A 26,437-nucleotide genomic window follows, 5' to 3' on the forward strand; every position below is an offset into this window, starting at 1 on the left:
TTATAGGCAGAGGTAGCTGTAGAAACGTATTATATACAGCTGCATGAGTAATGAGTATTAAATTACTGCCAAATATTTGATTTCGTTTCATTATCTATTGTATGAAAACATATGACATATCTTAGCTGGTATTTATTGTGTGAATATATATAACATATCTTGGTGGGATGGTCATATTTTTTTTTAGATAAATGCTATCGCACCATACGCCAACAAAAAGATGAATTAAAGGATTCTAAATTAAAGATACCTCTGCCGAGTGAGAGTTGTTTAGGGGTAAAATAAGATGAAATTTAATGAGGTAGCTAGATGGAAGAAGCATACCTTGTAATAATTGTGAACAAATATTTTACACTTGGATTTTACACGAGGAGCGCGTATGCGATGATCTTGCCTAAATGATTGTATTTTCCCAAGAAGGAATTATCAGGAGCAATAATTTACTACATATTGGAGATTTGGAGTGTTAAATGGTACAAGTGTTGTGCATACTCCATTACTCCTACAGGATCAGGATGAACTGTGTGACAATATTCGCAATATACTCCCTCAGTATTGTATTTTAATGCCATTTATTTTTTAACCAATATTTGACCATTCGTCTCATTAAAAAAATTATATAATTATAATTTATTTTATTATGACGTAATTTATCATCAAATATTGTTTCAGTATGACATAAATACTTTTATATTTACACAAAAATTTTAAATAAAACAGATAATCAAACATTCAAGGGAGTACTATTTCTTTCATGCTTTGGAGTACTATTTCTTTTTCATGAAAACAAGGTATGTTCTAAGTATGTTCTGATAAACCAGGCAATGCACATATTATGTGATCACATATTATGTGATTTTTGAATAAACCGAACAGTCAAACGTTTAAGGGAGTTTAAGGGAGTACCATTTCTTTCTTATGAAAGCAAGGTACGTTGTGAGTATATTGTGATAAACCGGACAATGCACATATTGATGGTGTTTGAATGTCCTTAAGATGAAGATTATTAAGTTTTAATTATTACAAACTTGAAAAATGGATTAACCTGAAATTTTAAAACAACTTTCATATATAAAGTTTTCGTACAAAACGCACTATTTTACAGTTATGCCCATTATCCTCGCACCATTTTCCAGGTTTTCATCTCCCAAGTTTGCCATGCTCTCCCGAATAAACAACGAAAGCAGTGTCCGGCCTGTAGTGGCATATGCTCAAGTAATCCAACAGGAGTATGTTCACCGGTCGAAGCAGATAACGTTGGTTACATTGAGGACAGCATGAATTGATGCAGAAACAGAGTTCAAAACTGGTTTAAATAATCCACCGAATGAAAAGCACAGAAACAAAATAGTCCAATGCAGACGGTAACATCTAGGAGAGCAGAGTGTTGTCGGTTTGAGGCCGCATGAAGATTACAGCCTCCTACCCCTTCTACCACCCTTTCTGCGTGTGCTATCAGTCGGCACTGGAGTAACATCCTCTGTATGACAGAAAATTGACAAGACGTCATCAGCTGAAAATTACAATGAAACAGCATACATTCGAAATAGAGTTCAACTAGGCCACAAAAGAACAGATGCAAGTACAGATGTTTCTTCTGTAAATTTCCATTCGAGTAAATACAAAAGAAGTGTTCATTGCCTTCCTATTATCAAGGAAAATACGAACAGAATGACATAAAAAGCAAGGAAAGGCATTGCCAAATTATGCTCTTGGAAAATAAGAGTATGCAAGTAAAGGTCTGTTATCCCAACTGTAAACTTGAGCAATGATAGAAACATGGTCGATTCATGACTGAACAAAGGACTGCAGGAGGATTCACAGCTACTTATTACAGTTACACTGAGAATCCTATATAATATATACACTTTGAAAGGCCGTGACATATTTTGAGAAACCAAAGCATTATGTTAATATGAGACACTTGTTGAACATTCTAGTTGCGCTAACATTTCATTGACTAGCATTAGGTTGATGCATGTCCATATTGCATACTTATATTCACTATGTTCATTCATACCACATTCTTAAAAGTGAATTATAACTTATACAGTCGAGTGCAAAATAATGCTAGAACACCAGGGAGTACTGTACGGTAAACAAACCAGCAATATAAAAAGCATGAATCCAAACGATCCAAAAAGAACAAGCAGATTTCAATTGGAATTTGTCTCCAATCAAATGATCTTACCATTCTGTCTAATTGATTCATAATGTAGAGTGGTTAAACTATATATTATTTATTTGTTGATATAGCATTGAAACAAGTTATAAACTAAACAATGCTTATACGTTGATATTTTACATGCAGGATTTGTTTCAATAAAATTTTAACATTGAAGTGCTCCTCCTGGTGCAGACTTCATGCTGTCCAATAATATTAGAACAGAACAGGCCAACAGTTCAAACAGAATAAACAAATAAACCAACCATCATCCAACAAATATATCAGCAAGCATCATGCAGAAAAATAAATGTTTGTATGCTTACCAATACGACCAATCTTCATGCCAGATCGAGCAAGTGCTCTAAGTGCGGACTGAGCACCAGGACCAGGGGTTTTTGTCTTGTTACCACCAGTAGCACGGAGCTTGATATGCAAAGCAGTTATTCCAAGCTCCTACAAAATGGATACAAGGCATTAATCATTAACTGACAAACAACAGTATTATCTTGACCAAAGTAGGGGGATACCTTGCATCTTTGAGCAACATCCTGTGAAGCAAGCATAGCAGCATAAGGGGAAGATTCGTCGCGATCAGCTTTAACCTTCATGCCACCTTGACAACAAACAATTAACATATTAAAACAACTGAACATTGTTATAACAAAGAAAATGATAACAGCCTACAAAAGACACATCTAGAATGAATATATAAATTATATTAAATGGTCAATCTGATATTAATCTTAAGCATGTAAAATTAAGTTGTGATTTCACCCATTTAACTTAAGTCCGTCGCACAACCGGTTAACAAAGATAACCACAGAAATAATTCAAGTTTATAAAGAAAATGACAGCAACATCCACAGTAAAGACAAAAATGAGACCATTTCTCTGAAAACAAAAACAACTATTTTCTAATGACTACACGATAATTTAAATTAACTGTGAAACTGCCTGATTGCTATCATGAACTTTTTACCAATCTCAACTGATATATTCACAACATCCTACAATAATTACGTCTAACAGAAAATGCGGTAATAAGTTATATATACACACAGAGCGTGGGCAAATAAAAATACATTCTTGAAGAAAAATAAACCATGTCCACTCCCATAATATAGACATCTCCATTCAATTCACCGAGGCTTCCCAGGGTGAACAGCTCAGGCAATCAGCACAAAATTGCGACTGATAAAAGTCCGAGCCACACCAAGGGATACACAAGCTGAGATGGAGATACCTAGAACAAAACAGGAAGAGGGAAGGACCAAAGAAAAACTCCGAGGTCCCTCATTGTTACTTTAGCACAGCTATGACTCGAAACGCTCCCACGTGACGAAAGGGAGGCGATCTTAAGGGCCGTGCTTAACAAATGAGCAAAAAAAAAACATCGCGACATGAACTCAAAAACACAAATTGTCTCCACCATTTCAGACAATAAGCAACCCCTAATGCATCACATCGGCATAGAGAGCGAGATAAACGGGGAAGGGGCTTAGGAGGGGAGGATTTTACCAGTGATGCGGACGAGCGTCTCCCTCCCGGACAGATCGGTGACATGCTGCAACGCAACCAAAATCGCACAGGGGTAAGCAAAAAAAAAAAATCCCAATCGACCAATCGAACGGGAAAGGGGGGGAGGAGAGGGAGGGCGGGATCTGACGATGAAGGTGTCGTTGAAGGAGGCGAAGATGTGGGCGACGCCGAAGACGTACTCGCCCTCGCGCACGGTCGGGCCGAGGGTGACGTTCTCCTCCTTGGGCTCCCGTGTCTTCTTCCTCCCGGACTGTCAACCGCAAACGCAGCACCATGGTCATCGCAACGCATCATTCGGCCTAACATGAGGAGAGCAGAGAGAGATAGTGTGTGTCACAGGAAACATACCATGGCGGCGGCGGTGGCGACGGCGACGGGGGCAGGGGAGAGTGGAGAAGCGGCGGCGGCGGCGATAAAACCCTAGCTCAAGGGACGGCTGCTGGAGCAATTCGCTTTATATAAGTAGTGTTCAGCTGGGGGCATATGGGCTTCGGCCTTTGGGCTCCTTGTCGTAACGCGGCCCAGTATATGCTAGGGTACGTCTTTTCCTTTTAGTTTTGCAATTGAGTCTATCTTGATTTATTCTCAAAAAAAGTCTATCTTGATTCCTTTATCTTTGAAAACTGTGCCTAGTCCATTTTCAAAGATGGAGGAGGTATTATACCGGTTTTGCGTTTCAAGGAGATGATTCGATCAAAGGTATGGGGACGTAAAATAGACTTATTCCTTTAGCTTTTCTCAAGATGTCTTGGGCTCTTGTCTTGCTGTGGTTTGCTTTCTCATATCGTTTTCTTTTAAAACACAATACAAACGCAGGCTGTGTGATAGTTCGTGTGCTAAAATTTATTTGAAGTATACGGATACACATTTGAAGTATTAAATGTAGACTAATAACAAAACAAATTACAAATTCCGCCTGTAAACTGCGAGACGAATTTATTAAGCCTAATCAATCCGTCATTGGCAAATGTTTACTATAGCATCACATTATCAAATCATGGCGTAATTAGGCTCAAAAGATTCATCTCACAATTTACATGCAAACTGTGCAATTGATTTTTTTTGTCCACATTTAATGCTTCATACATGTGTCCAAACATTTGATGTGATGGAATTTTTAGAAGTTTGAAGAGAACTAAACACTGCCGCAGTCACTTACAACATATGTACGCTTGTCCCAATGAACACATACTCTGGATGCGTTCGGTTGGCCTGGCTGTCACAGCAGCTACAGCTGCGGCAGTTCAAACCGGCTGCTATGTGTAGCCAGTTACAATTGTCGCAACCGTTGTGGCTACGGCAACTAGCACGTTCTAACATAGCCTCTATTACTATGAGTACCTCTAAAATACTATACCAGCATATTTTGATATTGATAAAGTCAAGTCATCACGGATGTTTTGCTCTTAACAGGTACATTGTTTATCATTGAAAACATAATAAACTATAAATGCTCATGTTAAGTCTAGGGCTTCAACCCGAGAGAGATGGTTCTACCACAAGAAACTCAATCGTTCACTTCGTTTTCCGAAATCAATTGTGTATACAAGTGTGTAACGCACATGTTTCTTGTAATCAGAATAAAGTTAAAATTAGATTCGTTCTATCCCTGATCTACGGAGGAACAACACTAGAAGTGATACGATGATACGAAACATATAATGCAAAATGCTTATGCGAGTATTGGTGCAAGAAAGTGTGCTTCCTGCAGGCTGCAGCCGGAAATTTTCCACGTAGAATCATGTGTACAATTATTTTTTTTAAAAAAAAATCATCATGTCATGTGTAGAACAAAAATTAAAAATAATCAGGTGTAGGAAATTAAAAATAGAATTGACAGCTGTGGGATTTGAACCCACGCCCATTCGGACCAGAGCCTAAATCTGGCGCCTTAGACCACTCGGCCAAACCGTCGCGTTGTGTTCGACGTGCGATAAGTAATTCCTTAAATCTTTACAAAAATAATTCGGAAAAAGTTCCACAGACGAGAGTTCTATACTAGTCACAGAGTTCATTCATCGTACGGTTACAGCTTTTGGCTTTCGTTGTGTGATCTGAACTTCATTCTTCAGGTATTCAGGCCTATCACAGCAACACAAACAAAAAGGGGGGGCAGCCAACAGTACAGCTAGAATACACACTTCCAGATTCCAATTGCTCATCACTAATCGAAGGGGTCTATCCGTGGGTCATGCTCGCTTGCCATTGCCGTTCCTGTGCACAAGCAAGTTGGGCACATCACCTGAAAATAGCGACCATGTACGTGAATTAGGGCAGTTTATGAGTTTATCAGGTTGGGGAAGTAGATCAGTAGAACAAGAAATGAAATGGCATTTCTTTCCTACTCTGCAACCTAAAAGGCCAGTTCAAGATAAACTTGCAGGATGGTTGGCAGAAGGAGTAAACAAAAAGTTTGGTCAGCACTGAATTTAGGCACTAAGTAGCATATGAATAGTATGTGCTGCTCCCTAATCATTTAATCCTCTTGTGTACATAAACTGTTTAGTTTCTAAATTTAATCTTGTTGACGGTATCAAACTGAGTTTTCTGAAACGAAACAGAATTCGATAGCGGGTACCTTTCCAGCTCCTGAACAATTGGGGCACCTTTCGGTTGTAGACCACATATTATGGCCGTTGTCACATGAAAGTGAAAAACTCTTGCTGTTCAATAGCATTCCACTTGCAGAACAGCGAGCGCATGGCAAGTATCCTATGATGCAGAATCAAGTTCAGGTATGAGAATGCAGTAAGATAATATCAAAGCCTAAAGAGTAATGATATCAGGAAAAGAGAGAGAGAGAGAGAGAGAAAAGAACAAAAGAAGGATCGTGATAATTGGTGTTAGCACAAGAAGCAAAACAATGTTTCAAGCATATTCCATTTTTGTATTTGGTACTACATTAGGGGCATGACCGAGCCATGTTAGGGGCAGACGGATGGTAAGGCAATTGATTATACCAGTCCCATGGCAATATGTACACCTTTTCTTCTCTTGCTGCCTGACGTTTCTAATTTCAACCAACATTAATGCCGAGATTACACCAACTGCACCACCTGAAAAGGATGCCACAATGGGATCTACCTGACTGAACAACAACCAAAAAGCATATATCAAATCACCAATTCTAATCAGTAAACACTACTGAAGAGTCTAGTAACAAAAATTTCAAGCACCTTAATTGAAGAGGCAAGTGCATGGTCCTTATAAAATCTTCATAAGATGTACCACCTAGCCCTAATTTCAGCTCAAGCTGCATGAAAAACATACTTTTAAGAGCCATGATATATTAATTAGGAAGGAAGTATGAATACAGAGACAAAGCTGCACTTACTACTGGGGCTATCAAGCCTCCAAAAAAGATTATCCCAGTTATGAATGAGAATGATGTCAAATAGAGTTGTTTCATTGTCTTCGGTGACTACATCAGGAAAAAGAAAGGAATTAATAGAGATTACTGGGAAAACAGTATGGTAAATTTCTTAAGGAGACTTATTGAGGGCCGGTAATCACCGTATTAGGCAAAAAGGGAATACTAGACGGGATTTCAGGCATTTCACTTTCTTCACTGCTTGCACCTCTGCTTTCAGAAGTTCTGATTCGCTGCTGCACCCGCAATCGTCTAACCTGAGAAAATACCCATATTGTGGTGAACTGCAATCTGCTGTTTCAACAAGCTAAAAATGGACTATTAAACTGAAGAGATGAAGTTCATATATATACTAGACACCTCTTCCATCAAAAGGAAAATTTTGTTACGGCGGCTCCTGATGTTGTCTTGAATCTCTTGTGATTGCATTTGAACAAAGTCTTGTATAGTCTCTGGGCCTTCAATTATGCAAAAACTGTAGAAGAAAATTTTTTTAATATATTTTTCTCACACCTACATTTTTATGCAAAGATAACAAAGATTATCCAATATAATACTAGGTATTTGCAGAAGGTGTATACACTTAACAATACTTGAGAACTTTTTGATAGGACTCCTCAATATCTAATTCATACTTACATTACTCTTACCATAGCGCCATTTTTACTCTCAACAACTACATTCTTGTGATGACTTCCTTGTAATCTTGGTCAATTTTTGGATACATGGTTTCCTAAGTTGCAAAAAACATTTATTTTTTCTACGATAGCACTACACCAGGCAGCCACCACAGCTGACAGATCACTAAGAGCATATGTACAATCTGAATTTTAAGTGAACCATATGTACAATCTGAATTTACGAGTTTTCAACATGTTGTTACTGTGCAATTGCCAAATCGAGGAGTAGCTCAAGAACCCCATCCATTTCCTAGAACAGAACAGAAGAAGGCGTTGGTTTTGATAAGGCAGCTGCTACAGTAACCCAACCTGGATAGGCCACCGTCGCCGGCCGCCCTGGGCTCGCCGGCGGAGGAGCACCGCCGCCGCACCAGCCGCTGGGCGGACACGGCGCCTCCCGTCACCCTCCCCCATAAAGTCGGAGGAGGGACCGACACCACGAAGAGGAAAGAGGACGCGCGCCTCGCCGCTGGCGCTGCCGGTGCCGCAGCGGCCGGCGGCGCGGCGAGGCAGTAGTACATGGCCGGCCGGCCGGCCAGCGACTAGTTGCAGGCTTGCAGCTGCAGGGCGCTGCTGGTGTATGGTGATGCTGGGGCGTACGGAACTATGGGGGGGGGGGTGGGGGGTAGTATCGCGACGGATTTGGATAGACGCTGGCCATGATTCGGGTTTACGGACCCCTGTTTACCACGCGGTTGGATCCGATAGGGCGCGCGGTAGAGGACAGATGGGGAGAGCTGGGGGCATCTTCCGCCAGCGGAATCGGTATTTTCCGCTTGGTCGCGCCGGCGTTGTGCGCGCGGTTTGGCGGAGTAGACGAGTGTGAAGGACTGAAGAAGTGAAGGGTGGACTCTTCACAAATTAGATTTGCTGTGAGCGGTGCCTCTTTATTTAGACTTATAAATCAATTTATAAGTTAAAAAATCTAAGACTAAACAAACAAACAGCTTATTCGTTTGGTCTTTTTGAAGCCATAAGCCACTCTAACACTATTAAGCTAAAAACTAGATTAAAGAAGCTTTTTGGCTCATATGAAGTAGATGTATGGCTCCACCACTAAACTTAAGACATGAAATCCACCAGCTTATAAATCATATGGAGTATAAGCCAATAAGTCTAAGCCAGCTTTACATTTTTAGTTCATTTTGTGAGAACGCTTCACCTAATTCCGCTCATGTTTTAGATAAAGCTAAAAACTATTTGGTTGGACTCTAGCTATAGGAGAGTTGAAGCTGGAGCTGTGTCAAACAGTTCCTACACTTTCACAATCTGAAACATGTTCTGAGTTACACTTCGGCTGAGTTCGTTTCTCAGGGTTCTCCTCATATTTTGTGTGCACGCTTTTGGAACTGCTAAACAATGTGTTTTTTGCAAAAAAAAAAGTTTTATATGTGTTGACGACCAAATTTGGTATGATGTGAACCAGGTTCGACATTGGGATCGAGGCGGATTCGATAAAGGGATCGATTTGAAGAGCAGAGTATGCGTCGGCTGCGAAGGCATCGGCTGGAGTGTGCATTGGTTGAGATGGATCGGACAGAGGATAAAAGATACAGCCGATAGAGGTAATGCAATCGATTCCGATGAAGATGGTTTCAAGGCCGTTTCTAGAATTGTTCAAAGTGCTTTACAGGGATTGCCATGATGGAGATAAAGCTCTCGGTTTAGGCAGTTGTATCTATTAATTAGGATATTTTATGTAATTTCCTTAGAGATATGTTTGGGCAAAAGACTTATGATATCTTAGAGTTTGTTAGAGATAAGTGTCGTGTCCGGCAAGGACATATTTTGTATCTCTGGTATAAATATGACCCGAACCCATGTAATCAAACAACAATCGTTCAATACAATCTCGGCACATCGCCACCCTTTTTACTTTCGTTTATTTCGACGAGTTCTTACTTTTGAGTTGAGCTGCATCGATTCGATCTTCAACTAAAGGTAAAACTTGTTATGGCGGCTTACGTTATCGGGGTTAATGCTTCCATCTTTATGATACTTTAACCCTATTTCTGTAATCAGTCGAGTTATCATATATCTGTTGCAATCTATGTTAGTTGCACTATATAGCTTGTTATCGGCTGGTTCTTATCATTAGGGAATAATCGGTAGAGTTATATTTTGTTATTAATCTAGATTGTATCTTGTATCTACCATCTCTTGTAGATTTTCATCATTCTGTTTAGATCTCATACTTGTCTTTATGCTTGATGCTGCATCGGTTGAGTTCGATCTGTTAAGTTGTATTTATAATTATGATATCTGGCTTGTTTTATGATCATTGAGAGAGATAGTATCGGGGTTTCAACCGATCTTACCTGACTTAGTCTTATGTTTTACATGCTTAATTGATATGCTAAGTATGCCCTTTATATTAAGATCTTATTGCAATAAAGTATATTAGGCTTCTGTGTGATATATTCTATCTGTTTTAACATCTTAACATAGAGTAGTATCGGAGTACTAGCCGATACATGCTAGATCTACCTGATCAGCTATGCTATAAGCGTTTATAACCTTTATGTTAATGCATACTTCGATCTAAGTGATTTATACTGTCTCAGTATGGCGACCGATCTATCCCAATCACTTGGTTTAAATATACATCAACAGAAAGATTATATAGCGTTAATATCTACAGCCGATCGAGTAGATTTAGTCTTATCCTGCTTATTTACCACTACCGATCGATTCACATATGACATCGGCTTGAAAATAAATGATATGTCATCGGCGACTGGCCAATCGGCTATCGTTTACGGATTTAACCGTGGTTTCTTTCGTCTTTATTTCTTGTTGATTGCAGGATCAAATCAACTGGTACGCTCGCGAATCTCAAGGCAAGATTTTGGACCTGTACTGGAGCTAAGCAAATCTCCTAGGCCAGTGTGTGTTTTTCGCATCAACAATATGAAAGTTGCTTTAAAAAATCATATCAATCCATTATTCAAGTTTTTTCCAGCTAGTACTTAATTAATTACGTGTCAATGAACCGCTCTATTTTCCACGCCGGAAGAGAGCGTTCCCAACCGATACAAACGAACATAGCCTTATACAAACTTTTATTGCATCATTTTTTTACTTGCACGTTTTCTAAAACGTTGAACGGTATGTTTTTTAAAAAATATATACAAATGTTATTTTTAAAAAAATCATATTAATTTATTTTCAAGTTTTTCTTTACTAAAACTTAATTAATCATGTGTTAATTTAACACTTTGTTTTGTATCATGCATTAATTTAACACTTGGTTTGCATACTGAGGAAAAGGGTTCCAAACCCCTTAAGAGAACACGTAGATTTGAATCCATCGACTACGATATGATTACTAAAGTTGTCGATCCCAGCAGATCCGAGGTTGTTACTACTGTGTAGTAGTAGTCCTTTTTTCCTTAGAGGGAAGGGAGTATTTCTTGATTGGCAACCACATCAATTGGCATGCTTAACACCTGTTAGCTAGCTAACAAGGTTAGACGGTTTATTCTCTAGGTTTGGTCTATTCTATTAGAGTGTGTGCACACGCAAAAAAGATTCAAAATTTTAATTTAGTATAGCCAACTCTCGTGATAGCAAAACAAATATTGTCTTTAGCCACGCTTGTTGGTCATCACCCTTATGACTACCGGCTACCACCCAAGTTTTCCCTATTTCTTAGCTATCATTAACGCTTCTCATCATTAAATAGTTTCTTCCTACCATGAACACTTATATTAAAGGCTCCGTCACACAAGACTTGTATGTTCGACAAAATTTCTTGTCGTTGTCCTTTCTCATGTTAGAGGTGCTCTCTCAACAATTTACCAATTGCCCATTGTTCATAATCCCAGTTTGTATTCAAAGACCTGTAAAAAATTTATGAATGATAGCCAAAGAAATGGCTTTGATGATTATCCAAATTGCTTCGGAAATTAAAATAGAATACTTATTGTTGTTTAAATAATACTACTCATCACTTAGGTTTTCTTCGTATGCTCGATGATGAATATGATGCAGCAAAAAACCATGCAACAATCTCATTAAATTGGGTAGCATAGGTCAATGATACTAATTTAAAATATTCTTTTCTACAATTTTGAAAATAGGACAATACAAACATTCTTTTCTAAACAAACAAACTATACTAATCTTACTCAGTTTAACAAAATTTACTTCATTTTGGTTGGGTTGCTCTAAGATTGGCAGCAATGCAATGCCCAAACAACACACGAGGGTCCTCCTAGTTGCAAGCCACTACAGTGAATCCTCCCAAAAAAAATAAATTTAATATCAAAGTGGGCGCACATAGTCCACATGCCAGATAATAGTATTATAAACTGATAACATATACTCCCTCCATACTTATAAAGGAAGTCATTTAGGACAATGTTTAAGTCAAACCTTGGGAATATAAATCATGAATAACTCTCAAGTTGTTGAGTTTGAAAATGTAAAAACTATATGTATAGATTTTTCTTGAAAAATACTTTCATAAAAGTATACATATATCACTTTTCAATAAATATTATTATAGAAATAAGAAGTCAAAAATGTGTTTTGGACACCGTATCGCTGTCCTAAACGACTTCCTTTATGAATATGGAGGGAGTACTACACTTGATCTTATCCAAAGGACCAAGAAAGATATGAGTTGCAACAATGCTCTCCAACCCCCTTTTATATCCGCCATTTGCCCCTCCTCGGCTGTCAACAGTTCAACACCCGATGTGATACTAAAAGGAAAAAAGTTCACTTTGACTTCCTTAAAAGTGATCTGAATCTAATCCGTGACTCTCAACCGTAAAACCGGATAGCATGACTCCCTGAATTATTCAAACTAGTGCAATTTGACTCCCTTAGCGGTTTTGGATGTCGGTTTTGCTGACGTGGCGGTGTTGACCTGGTCTTCATCCCACGTGGAGCTTATGTGGCATTACAATTAAAAATATTTTGTGGGACCCGTCTGTCATTTACACACAAAATATATTGTGGGACCCACATGTCATCCTTTCTCTCTCCAACCCTTCCTCCTCCCCCTCTCTCTCCCTTCTCTCTCTTTTCTCCTGCAGCCGCACCCGCTGAACATGCCGGTGCAGTTGAACCCGTGCGCCACCTCGCCGGTGCTGGACACCGCGATGAGCCCGATGAACCTCGTCTAGCCGTTCCTTGACGCAGTAGTCGATGGCCTCATGCAGCCCGACGCCCCTGTACTCCATAACGGCGGCGGCGTCGCGCGCCAGCGTGGAGCATATGATGGCCTTGCCTTCTCCCAACCCGATCAACGGCGAGTCGCCGATGCGCCCGGTCATCTTGTTCATCAATCCGCTCGTGGACATGGCCGCCGCGGTATGGCCGTTTGAGTGCACCACTGTGCAACCCACTGTCTCCGGCGCGGCATACGGCAGTCAAACTTCTTGTACCAATTAATCAAAAGGATGTCACGGTTAGATGTTAGCAATTTTCATAGGCGAATTGGTAACATGAGTCAATGCGCTGATCGACGAACCAAGATGCTGTTGGCCTCCTTGGCGAGCTTCAGCATGCCGACGTTGTCCTCGGTGATGAAGTAGCTATTGTCCACGACCTCAAGACCTTGCAAACAGTGACCAGAAAGAAAAAAATCAGACCAGTCCATGACCTCAAGATCTGCAGGACTCGGGTGGACCACGCTGGTAGGACGGATTCGTCCTACAGCTGCTGGTCCTGCCAAAATTCGACTGGATTCCATGGCGGCCGCGCATTGCTACCCCACACCGGCGCTGCACTTGCATCTGCTAGGCAACGCTGTGCACATGCATGTTCTCCGAGCAGAAAGAAACAGAGGCGGCACCCCCTGCCGGTGCAGACCGGGAGGCACGGCTGGGGCCGGCAGCGTCTCAGGCCTCGCCGTCTGCATTAGCCCTCTCGTTCGTCCTAGCCTGGCGCGGCACCATCGTGGGGGAGGCCACCGGCCGGACGCCCCCGCCTTCTCCGGCAAGCTGTGGCCGTCGCCACTCCACCGCCTCTCCTTTGGCTCTCTGCCGTCGCCGCCGCTCAACCCGCTCAAGTTCCTTCCTCCGCGCCGGCCCTCACCCTGCCGCCGCCGTTGCCGCTCCAGATTCCGCACCGAATCTGGTGGAAGAGAAACATACAGAGGAGGGAGAGAGAGAGGGGGGGGGGAAGGAGGATAGATAGAGGATGACATGTAGGCCTCGCAATTTTTTTTCATGTGAATGACGAATGGAGTCCATATAATTTTTTATTTTAATGCCATATAAGCGCCACATCAACAACACAGATCAAGTCAACATCGCCACGTCAACGCCACATCAGCAAAACCACCCTCCAAAACCACTGAGGGAGTCAAATTGTACTGGTTTGAATAGTTCGGAGAGTCATCCTATCCGGTTTTACGGTTGAGAGTCACGGATTAGATTCGGGTCATTTTTAAGGGAGTCAAAGTGGACTTATTCCATACTAAAACCATACATATCCCGTCCTCCCTTTGATCCCACCGAGCTCGGTCTTGCCAACTCTGGGCCGGCCCGTTTACAGCAATCGGTGCCCTCCTTTTCGGGAAGTACATCCCTGCAACGGCAAAAGGACCTCCTTTTCGGGTACGTTTGCGTCCAGAGCCGGTGCGCGAGCCATGGTGGCGGCCGGCGTTAAGGCCCGGCGATCTGCCCATCTGCCCCTGCGTGCGCGTACTCAATGCTCGATCGCGCGTATCCTCGTACTACAAAAAGGCGCACACACACACACACACAAACCGTAGCACGTAGACACGTATAGCCGCGCGCGTGCAACGGTGCAAGTGCAACAACCAGTACTACACTCGTCATGGCTCCTCGCCTCGCGGTCGTCGTCGCCCTCGCCCTCGCCGCCGCCGCCGCCGTCGCGCACGGCGAGGCCGGGGTGCGCGGCGCCGGCACGCTCCGCGGCTACGTCGCCTGCCTCGACTGCGCCCCGGGCCACGACCTCTCCGGTATGTAATGTAGTAACACGCGGTCACGCGCGCACCGGGCAGACATGGTCGATCGTGACGTCGCGCGCGGTGGCTGCAGGTGTGGTGGTGGCGGTGAGATGCGGCGGCGGCGATGGCGGCGTTGGACAGCTGCGGGCGGCGCAGACGGACGAGCGCGGGGGCTTCGACGTGGCCGTGCCGGCGGCCGGCGGAGACGACGTCGACAGTTGGCGGAGCCACCCGCGGTGCGCGGCGAGGGTCCTCGGCGGCGCCGAGCAGCTCTGCGCGCCGGGGGGGCTCGCCGTCGCGCCCGTGGTCGCCGCGGGCGGCCGGGAGAAGCACGGCTCGTACGCGCTGGCGTCCAGCCTCGCCGTCTTCACGAGGTGCGGCGGCGGCGCCCTAGCGTCGTCGACGGCGGCGGCCACCGGTAACGGCCAGAGCCCCGCGCCGCCGCGGGCGCGCAGGGCGACGCCGCGCGCCGGGCGCGCCACCCCTCCGCCCTACGCCGGCCCGGGCCTTCCGCTCATCTACTTCTTCCCTTTCCTGCCAATCATCGGCATCCCCTGAATGTACTGGTCGGCGTCGCCTACTGCTTCTGCTTGTGCTACTCTTATGTTCGGGTTTGCAATAATAATCTTACTTACCTACTTATAGTTATTATCTATGTTACTGTTACTGTATGATTATGTAAACATCTACCAATAAGACAATAATACTCCCTCCGTTTCAAAATGTTTGACACCGTTAACTTTTTAGCACATGTTTGACCGTTCGTCTTATTAAAAAAATTTGTGAAATATGTAAAACTATATGTGTACATGAAAGTATATTTAACAATAAATCAGATGATATGAAAGGAATAAATAATTACTTAATTTTTTTGAATAAGACGAATGGTCAAACACGTGCTAAAAAGTCAACGGTGTCAAACATTTTAAAACGGAGGGAGCAGAAGATATGGCACCAGTTCCAGGCTTCCAGAAGCTCAAGAGTGAACTTTTCTTTCTTCCGGCAAATTTTAAAGTGCAACAAAATGTGGGGAAATCGTTGTAAGCTTTCGAGGAAATGTCCCTTTATTTGTTCAAACACTATTCAAATAGTTGTTAATTTTATTTTTAAAAAATGACAACATTCATACCATTTGACAATGTTTATCTTTCTTTTTTTAGAAAAAAATACAAGTTCTTAAAAATATGTCACATTATATACCAGTTGCATCATGTATTCATTTTGGTCTAACCATTTAAAAAATAGTCAAAGTTAAAACGGTAAAAGTCAGTGCCAAATAAATGCAAACGAGGAGGTAAGCACAAGTCAAAAATGCCAAATAAATGCAAACGAGGTTGTATGAGGTCTTGTTTGCTCAATGTATAACTAGAAATATTGATGGCACAGTTGGAAATTATAGTGGTAGTCTGCGGAGTTCACTGTTTGCTATTACAACGGTTGTGTTTAGTTTCCTTCAAACTTCGAATTTTTTCATCACATCAAATATTTGGACGCATGCATGGAGCATTAAATGTAAACGAAAAAACAATTGCACAGTTTGCATGTAAATTGTGAGACGAATCTTTTGTGCCTAATTACGCCATGATTTTTGACAATGTGGCGCTACAGTAAATATTTGCTAATGACAGATTAATTAGGCTTAAAAAGATTCGTCTCGCAGTTTACAGGCGAAATTTGTAATTTGTTTTGTTATTAGTATACGTTTAATACTTCAAATGTGTCCGTATACTTTTAAAAAAATTGAAATGGAGCTAAACACGACCAGCACCTCTACCCAGAATCTTATACAATCCCCTATCTCTAAATTTACAGAATTTGGCGAAAAAGTGTGCTCTAGCAACTATACCATCCCCTATTATGAGGCGTCCTCAGTTCATTCCCTCGTATTCCCTGAATTTGGGCGTATGATCTCTATCTTCTATCCGCTCATGTGATTGAGCGATTCAGCTAACTCTTTCCCACACCACCCCACACTCAGTCACGCGTCACGCCACCTCTTCTCCAGCGTCGCCGCAACTCCCACGCCTCACCCGCTGCGAGGAGTTTGTGGCCACGATGATCAGTGGAGGCAGCTCCCGCCGCCGCAGGTTGAGTGCCACAACCCTCCATATCTCAACAACGATGAATCCAACATTTGGTGCATGAGGAAGCTGCAGCAGCTGTGATAGGGTGAGGAGAGAACAACCGACAACCAATATAGAGAGAGAATACTGTTGTTTGGAAAAAAAATAGTAGTAGTAGGATGTGACATATCCTAAAACTACGAACGTGGATAGACAATAATCCAGATTTATAGTCCTAGGATATATCACATATACTACCAGCACCAATATAAATGTGGGAAATGCTAGAATGACTTACATTGTGAAACGGAGGGAGTATATTATATTACACTTCTATTAAGACGGATGGAGTAGGTAAGTTGGTCGAGATGTTGTTACACTTAGGCTCTGTTCGTTTCCTGGAGTTCCCAACTCCCCCATCTCATTTTCCGCGCGCACGCTTTTCAAACTGCTAAACGGTGTGTTTTTTGCAAAAAGTTTATATACGAAAGTTGCTTAAAAAAATTATATTGATCCATTTTTGAAAAAAAAATTAGCAAATAATTAATTAATCACGTGCTAATGGACTGATTCGTTTTACGTACCGGAGGGATGGGTTCCCAACTCAACCAAAAAGAACAGAGCCTTAGTGCACTTCATCACATCAAACAGTGGTGTCCTTCGACTCGAGCGCCCAGAGTACTGGAATTGGACAGCAACACATTGATTCTTGCGGTGTCACAATCCATAGTTTAGTTTTAAAAACTTGTATGCATTAAATCGGACAGAATTGGATCAATTTGATGCCACAGAAAATTTGATAGGGTTGATTTAATTTGATGCCATGTAAAAGTACCGTTGAAGGTTGGGCAAAGCTTTGGCAGCGCCAAATCAGTTGGGAATGATGGAAAAGAAGTGTATGGTTGATGTCAAAGTTAAGTTATTGTTATCAACTTTAGTAGCACAAAATGTTGAGAAACGAAGACACTACCTAATACCCAATTTTGTTGCGTAGGGATGGAAAAGGAAGTGTTTGATATGATAACGAAATCATGTTATTTCTCATATAAACAGAAAGATGGGTGTTACCAAAAGTCTGCAGGATAGCATTTAGATGGAGCATTTGATTTTCTAACTATGAAGAATTGGCAACGAGCCAACGAACGAGACCGAAGTCTCCACACACAATTTCAAGTCCCCGTTTCAGACAAAAAATGAAACACCACGCACACTTTTGCAGCAGTCACACAGAGCACGGTAAAACAGCCTATTCTCGGTATCTTTGCCACACTCCCCAACTCCAAGTAAAATTCTCCATAAAAATTGCACCTTATGCACTACGAGATACAAGAGAACCTTATGCTAATAGGGTTCTTATTCCAAGATGGGGCATGGTGAAAATTCATGCGGCATCAGCATTGTGCCAACCCTTTGTGCACGGAGGGATCTCCATAAATTCATCAAATTCCTTGACATGAATATCACAACATTTCCACTGCAAAAATTTTTAAAAAGATGTCAGAGTCAGTGATGGCAAAAATCAAGGAATAGAGCAAAACAACAATAAGTTTGAACCAAAAACATACCCCTCTAATCCTGTCGCGAAAAACTGCAGGTCCTGGATGGTAATCGCATGCTTCATCATGATTATCCTTCTCCTTGTAGGTTTTACCACATCCTTTGTTCTTACAAACCCTAGGCTCATTCAGATCAATTTTTTTCTTTGGTGGTGGAACTGCAGGCTTCTCAACAGGTACCATGTTAGTATCACTGGTAGCGGTTGGTATTTGTGCCTTGGGTTGTGATCCTGAAAAAATAGCAGTGCATAATCTGTTAAATTAAAAGTTACGATTTATTCTATCAACACATAAAAATGCATAGGGATGTCAGTCGTTAAAATAATAACGAAACAATCAGCTGTTACACCCAAATAGGGGATCAATCAGTTGTATCCAAGCATTATGCTTATAGACAGAAACTCACCATGGTCAGAGCAAAAGAAACCTTGACGGCACCTTGAGCAAGTGTCAGCTCCCACACTCTGCTTCGAAGTCTGGACTGGAACTGCCTTTGATGGTTTAGTAGGAACTGCTTTTGTGATTGGTTTCTCAGTTGTGTGCTTTCCAGTTTTGCACCTACACAGCAGTACAGCATACGATTCATGCATTCATGCTTGGTTTTGCTAAAATACACAACAGGCCAGCCCAGATGGTAATGTTCAGGTTGATAGCACATAGTTGACTTATGTTGTGGGTGCATGCTGTGAAAAGGAAATACTAGAGAGGGATCCTTACCCAGGAATAGCCAAAAATAGGCTAAAATCATGGCTTTTTTGCTTACAGCAACTCCACTGTTTCATGCCATCATGAAACATAGGCTGAAAAAAAAAATCTTAGAAAATTAACCTATGCATCCTTCTAGAAGTACCCTCTCATGCAAAGAAGAAACACTTACTCCCTGCAAGAAAAAAAAAAGGAGACAGTGGTCAGAACACTACAGTGGAAAATTGGAAATAAATATAGTATTTGGCAGTAGACAAGAAACCATAAAGAGAGTTAGCAAACATATTATACGAGTCTTGTTTAAATATGTTGCTTTATTCGTCATTTTCCAAAAAAGAATGGGACCACATTTAGGTATTCTCTTATACTAGCTGTTGTGTATTTCTTCTAGACCAAATGCAGTAAACATGAGTGTGAATTTGGTGTTTAAATATTACAATGGAATTTGGCATGGCATCACAAAGTTAGCAATGTGATTTGAATCTTTGGAGACAAAAGAAAAGAATTGCTTGAAAAAATTAACCATTATTTCTTCCATTGTTATCAAGAGATATTCACAATTGGAAATAGAAGAAGTTGTGAAGAAGTTTTGCAGCAGCTGTTTGTGTACTTAATCCTTTTTTGGTACAACATGGGTATCTGACCCTTAGACACGGTAGGGATTGAAAAAGAGAAAGAGAAAGAGAATGTCATATCTTTATTCCAAATTAATTTTGTTTACTCTCTGAAGGGAAAGGTAGTTCTTTGCCTCTTTTCCTTTTGCTTTTTGTAAATAGTCAGCACTCATGTGAGCCATATCCAAAGGGGAAAAAAATCCCTCGCCACACATCAGACACATTGCCCATGATGCCTCATCAAGAGGCAGCTTCAAGGTACCAATATCCTAACCCAAATAAGGGGCAAAAAAAAAACCACCTAATATCACGTGTTTGCGACAACTACAATACCTTTTGCCAATGGCATCAATAACCCTTCTGATTGAATCGTGTAATCCAATCCACTAATCTACTAATCTACTATGAGTATAATCGTGCAATCCAATCCACTAATCTACTATGAGTAATGAGTGTAGTCCAACATATCTCTATATGACACTAAATTTCATTATTGTATATAGAACTCAAATATTCCCCGCTGCCCAATTCGTCCCCAGAAGTTTCCCAAGAGCAGGCGAAGCCCTTGACCCCGCCATTACAGATTCGAACTGCCCAACTTCCCCCTAGAAGAACAGACTCCTCCACTCCCGTAATCCGCGGGGCAATTAGTTAGACCCCATGAGATTTAGAAGGGGAAGAAGGGGAGGAGGAGGACTCACGGAGGGGTGGTATTGGCAGGAGCCGTCGGGGTTGTTGTCGTCGGTGAACGTGGCGTCGCAGCCTATCCGCTGGCACCGCGCCGGCGCCGATGCGGGGGCGGGGGCGGGGGCGGGGGCGGCGGCGCTGGTGGTCTCCGCCTCCGTCGACATCTTCGTCTTCCCCCTTTCTCCACGGACGAGACGAGAGACTTCCGCTGCTGCCGCCGCCGCCTGTGGCCTCTCTAGTCTCTACTACTTCTGCGGCGGGCACGGTGCACGGGATAAATAAAGGGAGGAGGCGCAGCGCGGTCCGACCCGGACCCGGACCCGGACACGGACGCCCCAGGTCGCTGGGTCGAGCCGTTTTTTGAGTTCGCATCGCACACGGGGATGGTCCGGTGGGACCGGACCCGGAACCAGGCTAGACGCATGAAAACGGACGGAAACGGTTATTACTCCCTCTGAGGGCATGTTTACTTTAATGCCATTTTTAACATAAAGTTACTAAAAATATGACTATATTTAGTTTACTGCTAAATTTTGATGACTATATAAGAAATCCTACCAAAATTTTAACAAGTTACCAAAATTTTGGCAACTATGCCAAAAATTTGGTAAGGTTTTTTTTTTCATTAAAGTGAGCATGCCCTAAGTATGCGAATCTAGACAAAATCTAGACAGGATATATAAGTTCAACCAAAATCCCTTATATTTAGGGGTGGAGTGAGTAATAAAGTAGGTAGAAGTAAGGCCTAATTTAGTTGGGGAAACTTTTTGGATTTAGTTGTCACATCGGATATACAAACACATATTTGAAGTATTAAACGTAGTCTAATAACAAAACAAATTACATATTCAGACGACTTTATTAAGCCTAATTAATCCGTCATTAGCAAATGTTTACTGTAGCACCATATTATCAAATCATGGCGCAATTAGGCTTAAAATATATGTCTCGCAATTTACATGCAATCTGTGTAATTGAGTTTTTTTCCTACATTTAATACTCCATGCATGTGTCCAAACATTCGATGTGACAGCGTGAAAATTTTTATTTTGGGAACTAAACAGGGCCTAAATGGTGGAGGGTTGTGATTGGATAAGTAGTGGAGGTAGGTGGGAAAAGTGAATGGTAAAGGATTGTGATTGGTTGGGAAGAGAATGCTGGTGAAGAAGTTGTTATATTTTGAGACAAATCTTGAGAGATATAAATTGTTATATTTTAGGATAAAGGCACTATTCTTTTTCGAAATCGGAAACTAGTTTTATCACGTTCGTTTTTTATAATTTTTTCTCAAAATCGGATTTGAAAACCCGAATAAGAAAATAGAATCGAATATAGATACGAAATGAATATGAAACGGAACAAATATGATAACAAATATTTGCTAAATATAAAGGGAAATTCTACGTGACGGTGTCCCGTTCGTACAGGATGGTACCTCTGAGATATCGCTTGATACCTGCTAGGTATCGGCGGATACCTCGTGTTCAAACATGATGATACATATGAGGTATCGCCTGATACTTAGTAGGTGTTCGGACATGATGATACCTCTGCGGTATCGCCTGATACCTAGTAGGTGTTGACTGATACCCAGTATAAGTGTGTTGATGTAAAAACACGAGGTCTGGGAGATCTGCTTAACTCCAGTGCAGGTCCAAAAGCTTGCCTTTAGGTGTATGAGCGTGCTAGTTGATTTGATCTTGCAATCAATAAGAAATAAAGACAAAGAAACCGCGGTTAAATCCATAAACGATAGCCGATCGGCTAGGTGCCGATGACATATCATTTATCTTTGAGCCGATGTCATATATGCATCGATCGACAGTCATTAATAAATAAGAAAGAACTAAATCTACTCGATCGGCTGTAGATATTAACGATATATAGTCCTTATATCGATATATACTTAAATCAAGTGATTAGGATAGATCGGTCGCCATGCCGAGACAGTTTATATCGAAATATATATTAATAACAAGACTATATATGTTCATAGCATATCCGATCAGGAAGATCTAGCATGTATCGGCTAATACTCTGATACCACTCTATACTAAGATAGTAAAGCGAGTAAAATATATCAAACAGAAAGCCTAATATACTTACATGCAACAAGATCTTAACATAAAGGGCAGATTTAACATGTCAATAAAGCTTATAAGATAAATATAGTCAAATCAGATAAGATCGGCTGAAACTCCGATACTATCCTAATCGGCAACCAAAGACAAGCTAGAGATTGAGATTCTAATCACGACTCATAAGGTCAAACTCAACTGATGCAGCTATAAGTATGAAAAGAAGGACAATATCTAGACAATCAAGTCGTTGGATGTGTCATAGAGTGGTGGATATCCTATATAATGTAGGTCAACATCGGTATTTAACCTAATCGGCTGCCTTCTGACAGATTTTAGCCGATTGTAGGTTGGATAACGATATTGCCGGAGATTATATAAGATATATGATAACCCGGCGAATTACATAAACAAGATTAGAGTGTCATGAAGATGGAAGCACTAATCCCGAGAACGCAAGCCACCATAACAAGTTTTACCTCTTGTTGAAGATCGATACCGATGTAGCTCAACCCGAAAGCAAGAACTCGTCGAAACAAAACGGAAGTAAAAAGGGTGGCGATGCGCTGAGATTGTATTTGTCGGAGATATGGGCCCGGGGGTATGCGAAGTGAGGGGAATTTACCTTCCCATCCTGTCGCGTGACCCTACAGCCTGGCCCTACCCCCACACCCCGTGACTTGCAGGAGCGGCCGGGGGACCTCGGGGTGCCACGTCATGCCCCTCGGGCCCTCGCACCACTTTGCCCCGAGGCCCTCGCCCAGCTGCCATCTGGCGGGGGAGCAAGTGGGGAAGGGGCCCAGCCTGAACCACCTTTAATGCGCGCAGCGCCCCAACTGCCCCATGCCGCATTCAATGCAGTAGGGGCAGACGTGCGGCGTGCCCGACTAGCGCGCGTCGGTCAGGAATGATCGATCTGTGACCGGCTTGTCGCCGGTCACATCCGACTGGACGGACGGCCGTGCCCCCACGTCGCATCTGCCTCCGGTGGAGTGGAGGTAGGTATGACCCGTCCCATCGGAGGGTCATTCGGAGTTCTCCCCACGAAAGGGAGGCCACCACAAGTCTTCACCTATTAATAAGGGAATGACAGGGCTGTCCCCTGTGTCAGGCGAGGGACGACACTGGGCCCCACTCAAGGACAAGCTATGGCTTAGCTTACAGGCGAAGGCACGGGTCGAGATTCGGTCAAGATAGGGTGGGTCCCCACCCAATAGGAGAGTAGGTAGAGGCAGTGCATGTGGTATCCCCTTGAGGTATAAAAGGAGGACCTTGCCCACCGAGAAAGGGGACGACTCTCAGAAAACCTGAGCTCTAGGAAAAGGGAAGCAAAGCGCTCTCCGGAGTTTAGGAACCTTTGTAACTCTCAGTCTAAATCCCATATACAGGAGTAGGGTATTACGCTTCATAGTGGCCCGAACCTGTATAATCTCGTTGTGCACACGCTAGCTAGCAGCCTTGGGGGCGGAGACGCGATTTCTAGAGGCGGGCCTTTTCCCCTGGCCGAACTCACGAAAGGGGGATCCCACGATCTCCTGGTAGAGAGGATCACTCCTCGACAGCTGGCGCTCCAGGTAGGGGGATTTCGTGCGCTTCGAAGGGAAGTCGTTTCCATTCGCCCCAAGTTTTCCTCTGGCCCCGACGATCATGGTCGAGGTTTTGGAGGAAGAGGTGGAGGTGCACACCCCCACTCCTTCCGGGAGTGAGGATGCCAGCGGGAGTCACGATCCGCGTCATCACCGACGCAACTCTCGGACTCCGCCCCTCCGCGACCCCTCGCGGAGGGAGGATCCCGCCCGATCGGGTGGCTCGGCCCTCTCCCCGCCTCTGGACGGGGGAGGCCACGGCACGTTAGAGTGGGCCGCCGCCTGACCTATCGCGACGGTAGCTCGCCCCAGGGCGCGGTTCAGGCGGCAGGAGCCCTCCTGCGGCACCCTCCGGTGAACACGGAGCCGGAGGCCCCCGTCCAACGATAGTTGGACGACGTCGCCAACTTGGTCACCACTGCCCAGCGGCAGTTAGCCGCGAGTGGCCGTTCCACCACCACAGGTACGTCACGTACCTCCACCTCCCTGTCATCGTCAGCAAAGAGGAGGGCCCGTCGGACAGCCACAGCCTCGAGGCGATCTACGGCCCCAACGTCGTCAGGGGCCTTGGGAAGTTGGAGGCATCACGATGGCCTCTACGGGGAGCAGGACGCTCAAGTCAACATCGAGCGTCGCCGAGACGAGCGCCGCGATGCCCGCATGGGAGAAGGCGCCTCCTCGTCTGGAGTGCCGCGTTCCTCCTCGCGCGGCGGCCAGCCCCTCACGTTCACCCTTGGGGGAATTGGTTGTAGGGCCTTCGTGGCTAGTCTCCGGAACGTCCGGTGGCCCCTGAAGTTTCGCCCCAACCTCACGGAGAAATATGATGGCAGCATCAATCCCTCCGAGTTCCTCCAAATTTATACCACGATCATCGTGGCGGCGGGAGGGGATGACCGGGTCATGGCGAATTATTTTTCCATGGCTCTTAAGGGTCAGGCGCGCGGCTGGCTCATGACCCAGCCCCCCGACACCATCCACTCATGGGAGGACCTGTGCCAGCAGTTCATCACGAACTTCCAGGGTACATACCCCCGTCCGGGGGAGGAGGCGGACCTACATGCTGTGCAGCGGAAGGACGACGAGTCCCTCCGCTCATACATACAACGCTTCTACCAGGTCCGCAACACTATTCCGTGCATCCCGGCCCACGCGGTCGTTTATGCATTTCGGAACGGCGTGTGGCACAACCGCATGCTAGAGAAGATCGCCTCCAAGGAGCCTAAGACCACCGCCGAGCTCTTCGAGCTAGCGGACAAGGTGGCTCGGAAGGAGGAGGCGTGGGCTTGGAATTCCCCCAGCACTGGTGCGGCGGCTGCGGCTGCCCCCGAGACTGCCCCTCGCTCCAAGCGGCGGGACAGGAGGGGCAAGCGGAAACCGGCCCGCTCTGATGACGAGGGCCACGTCCTTGCGGCTGATGGGTCTTCGCGGGCCCCGCGCAACGAAAAGGCCACCGGTGGCAAGCCGAGCTCCACCGCCCCCTCCGGTGAGGGTCGATCGGCGGACAAGTGGTGCTCAGTGCACAATACTTATCGGCACAGTCTCGCCGACTGCCGCTCGGTCATGAACTTGGCCGAGCGGTTTCGGAAAGCCGATGAGGAGAAGCGGCAGAGTCGACGGGAGGGCAAAGCCCCCGCGACCCCCACCAATGATCGGCGAGAGGAGTCCAAGAAGAAGGCCCCCGCCGACGATGGTGATGACAGCGAGGATCTGGAATTCCAGATACCTAAGGGAACTGTCGCCACTCTCGACGGGGGGGGGGGGGGGGGGCTTGCCCTCACACCTCCCGTCGTGGATTCAAGGCCATGAGGCGTGAGCTTCTGGCCGTCGTCCCGACTCACGAGGCTGCACGGAAGGCGCGTTGGTCGGAGGTGAAGCTCACCTTCGATCAGAGCGACCATCCGACGGTGCTTGCTCGGGGTGGGAAGTTGGCTCTCGTGGTCTCCCCGACCATCCACAACGTCAAGATGAAGCGAGTCCTGGTCGACGGGGGGGCCAGCCTGAGCATCATTTCCTCGGCCGCGTTCGACGCACTCAAGGCCCCGGGGATGAAGCTCTAGCCATCGCTGCCGATCATCGGTGTGACTCTGGGGCACACGTGGCCTCTCGGCCACGTTGAGCTCCTAGTAACCTTCGGTGACTCCACCAACTTCCGTACCGAGCGGATCGACTTCGACGTGGCGGACCTCAATCTGCTCTACAACGCGGTCCTGGGCAGGCCTGCGTTGCTGAAGTTCATGGCCGCCACCCACTATGCCTATCTCCAGATGAAGATGCCGGGCCTTAGTGGCCCCATCACCGTCTTTGGCGATGTCAAGGTCGCCCTCGCCTGCGCGGAGCAGCACGCCAACAACCTGGCGGTGGCCATGGAGCCGCAGGCCCCGGTGGCCTCCGCGTCCCGCGCTTCCAAGAAGCGCCTCACCTTGGCTGATGAGGTGCCCGTCAAGGAGATCCCCCTTGGCGATGA

General features: G+C 44.4%; 4 protein-coding genes, 1 non-coding gene and 1 pseudogene across 7 annotated transcripts; 1 reads left to right on the plus strand and 5 right to left on the minus strand.

Moving 5' to 3' along the window:
- Positions 1 to 1,171: 1,171 nt before the first annotated feature.
- Positions 1,172 to 4,140, minus strand: LOC4329563 (small ribosomal subunit protein uS11y). The gene is made up of 6 exons (XM_015772216.3): positions 4,055 to 4,140; positions 3,834 to 3,956; positions 3,686 to 3,731; positions 2,695 to 2,780; positions 2,491 to 2,620; positions 1,172 to 1,480 (listed from the first exon to the last, which is right to left on the minus strand). The coding sequence occupies exons 1-6, from the start codon at positions 4,055 to 4,057 to the stop codon at positions 1,413 to 1,415; spliced, it is 456 nt and encodes a 151-aa protein (XP_015627702.1). The 5' UTR covers positions 4,058 to 4,140; the 3' UTR covers positions 1,172 to 1,412.
- A 1,400-nt stretch (positions 4,141 to 5,540) lies between these two features.
- On the minus strand, positions 5,541 to 5,620 carry TRNAL-UAG (transfer RNA leucine (anticodon UAG)). Its single transcript has one exon. It is a non-coding gene; the product is annotated as a tRNA-Leu (tRNA).
- Positions 5,591 to 8,354, minus strand: LOC4329565 (protein ORANGE-LIKE, chloroplastic). The gene is made up of 8 exons (XM_015768214.3): positions 8,066 to 8,354; positions 7,437 to 7,551; positions 7,220 to 7,333; positions 7,041 to 7,127; positions 6,883 to 6,959; positions 6,667 to 6,794; positions 6,285 to 6,418; positions 5,591 to 5,948 (listed from the first exon to the last, which is right to left on the minus strand). Exons 1-8 carry the CDS (start codon positions 8,275 to 8,277, stop codon positions 5,871 to 5,873), a joined length of 945 nt encoding a protein of 314 aa, XP_015623700.1. The 5' UTR covers positions 8,278 to 8,354; the 3' UTR covers positions 5,591 to 5,870.
- Positions 8,355 to 12,734: 4,380 nt separating this feature from the next.
- On the minus strand, positions 12,735 to 13,460 carry LOC112937832 (probable isoaspartyl peptidase/L-asparaginase 2; annotated as a pseudogene).
- A 974-nt stretch (positions 13,461 to 14,434) lies between these two features.
- On the plus strand, positions 14,435 to 15,407 carry LOC107276404 (uncharacterized). The gene is made up of 2 exons (XM_015769603.3): positions 14,435 to 14,696; positions 14,776 to 15,407. Exons 1-2 carry the CDS (start codon positions 14,552 to 14,554, stop codon positions 15,240 to 15,242), a joined length of 612 nt encoding a protein of 203 aa, XP_015625089.1. The 5' UTR covers positions 14,435 to 14,551; the 3' UTR covers positions 15,243 to 15,407.
- Positions 15,408 to 17,787: 2,380 nt separating this feature from the next.
- On the minus strand, positions 17,788 to 20,556 carry LOC4329567 (cysteine and histidine-rich domain-containing protein RAR1-like). 3 transcript variants are annotated; one of them, NM_001416650.1, is made up of 5 exons: positions 20,320 to 20,556; positions 19,021 to 19,103; positions 18,710 to 18,861; positions 18,313 to 18,533; positions 17,788 to 18,221 (listed from the first exon to the last, which is right to left on the minus strand). In NM_001416650.1, the coding sequence occupies exons 2-5, from the start codon at positions 19,098 to 19,100 to the stop codon at positions 18,129 to 18,131; spliced, it is 546 nt and encodes a 181-aa protein (NP_001403579.1). In that variant the 5' UTR covers positions 19,101 to 19,103; positions 20,320 to 20,556; the 3' UTR covers positions 17,788 to 18,128. The 3 variants fall into 3 exon arrangements, with proteins under 3 accessions (NP_001403579.1, XP_066163112.1, XP_066163114.1); XM_066307015.1 differs by having other exon boundaries at positions 17,831 to 18,221; positions 20,324 to 20,556; XM_066307017.1 differs by having other exon boundaries at positions 17,831 to 18,221; positions 19,021 to 19,183; positions 20,324 to 20,556.
- Positions 20,557 to 26,437: the final 5,881 nt, after the last annotated feature.

The sequence above is a fragment of the Oryza sativa genome, chromosome 2, assembly GCF_034140825.1.
Source record: "Oryza sativa Japonica Group chromosome 2, ASM3414082v1".
Taxonomy (NCBI): Eukaryota; Viridiplantae; Streptophyta; class Magnoliopsida; order Poales; family Poaceae; genus Oryza; species Oryza sativa.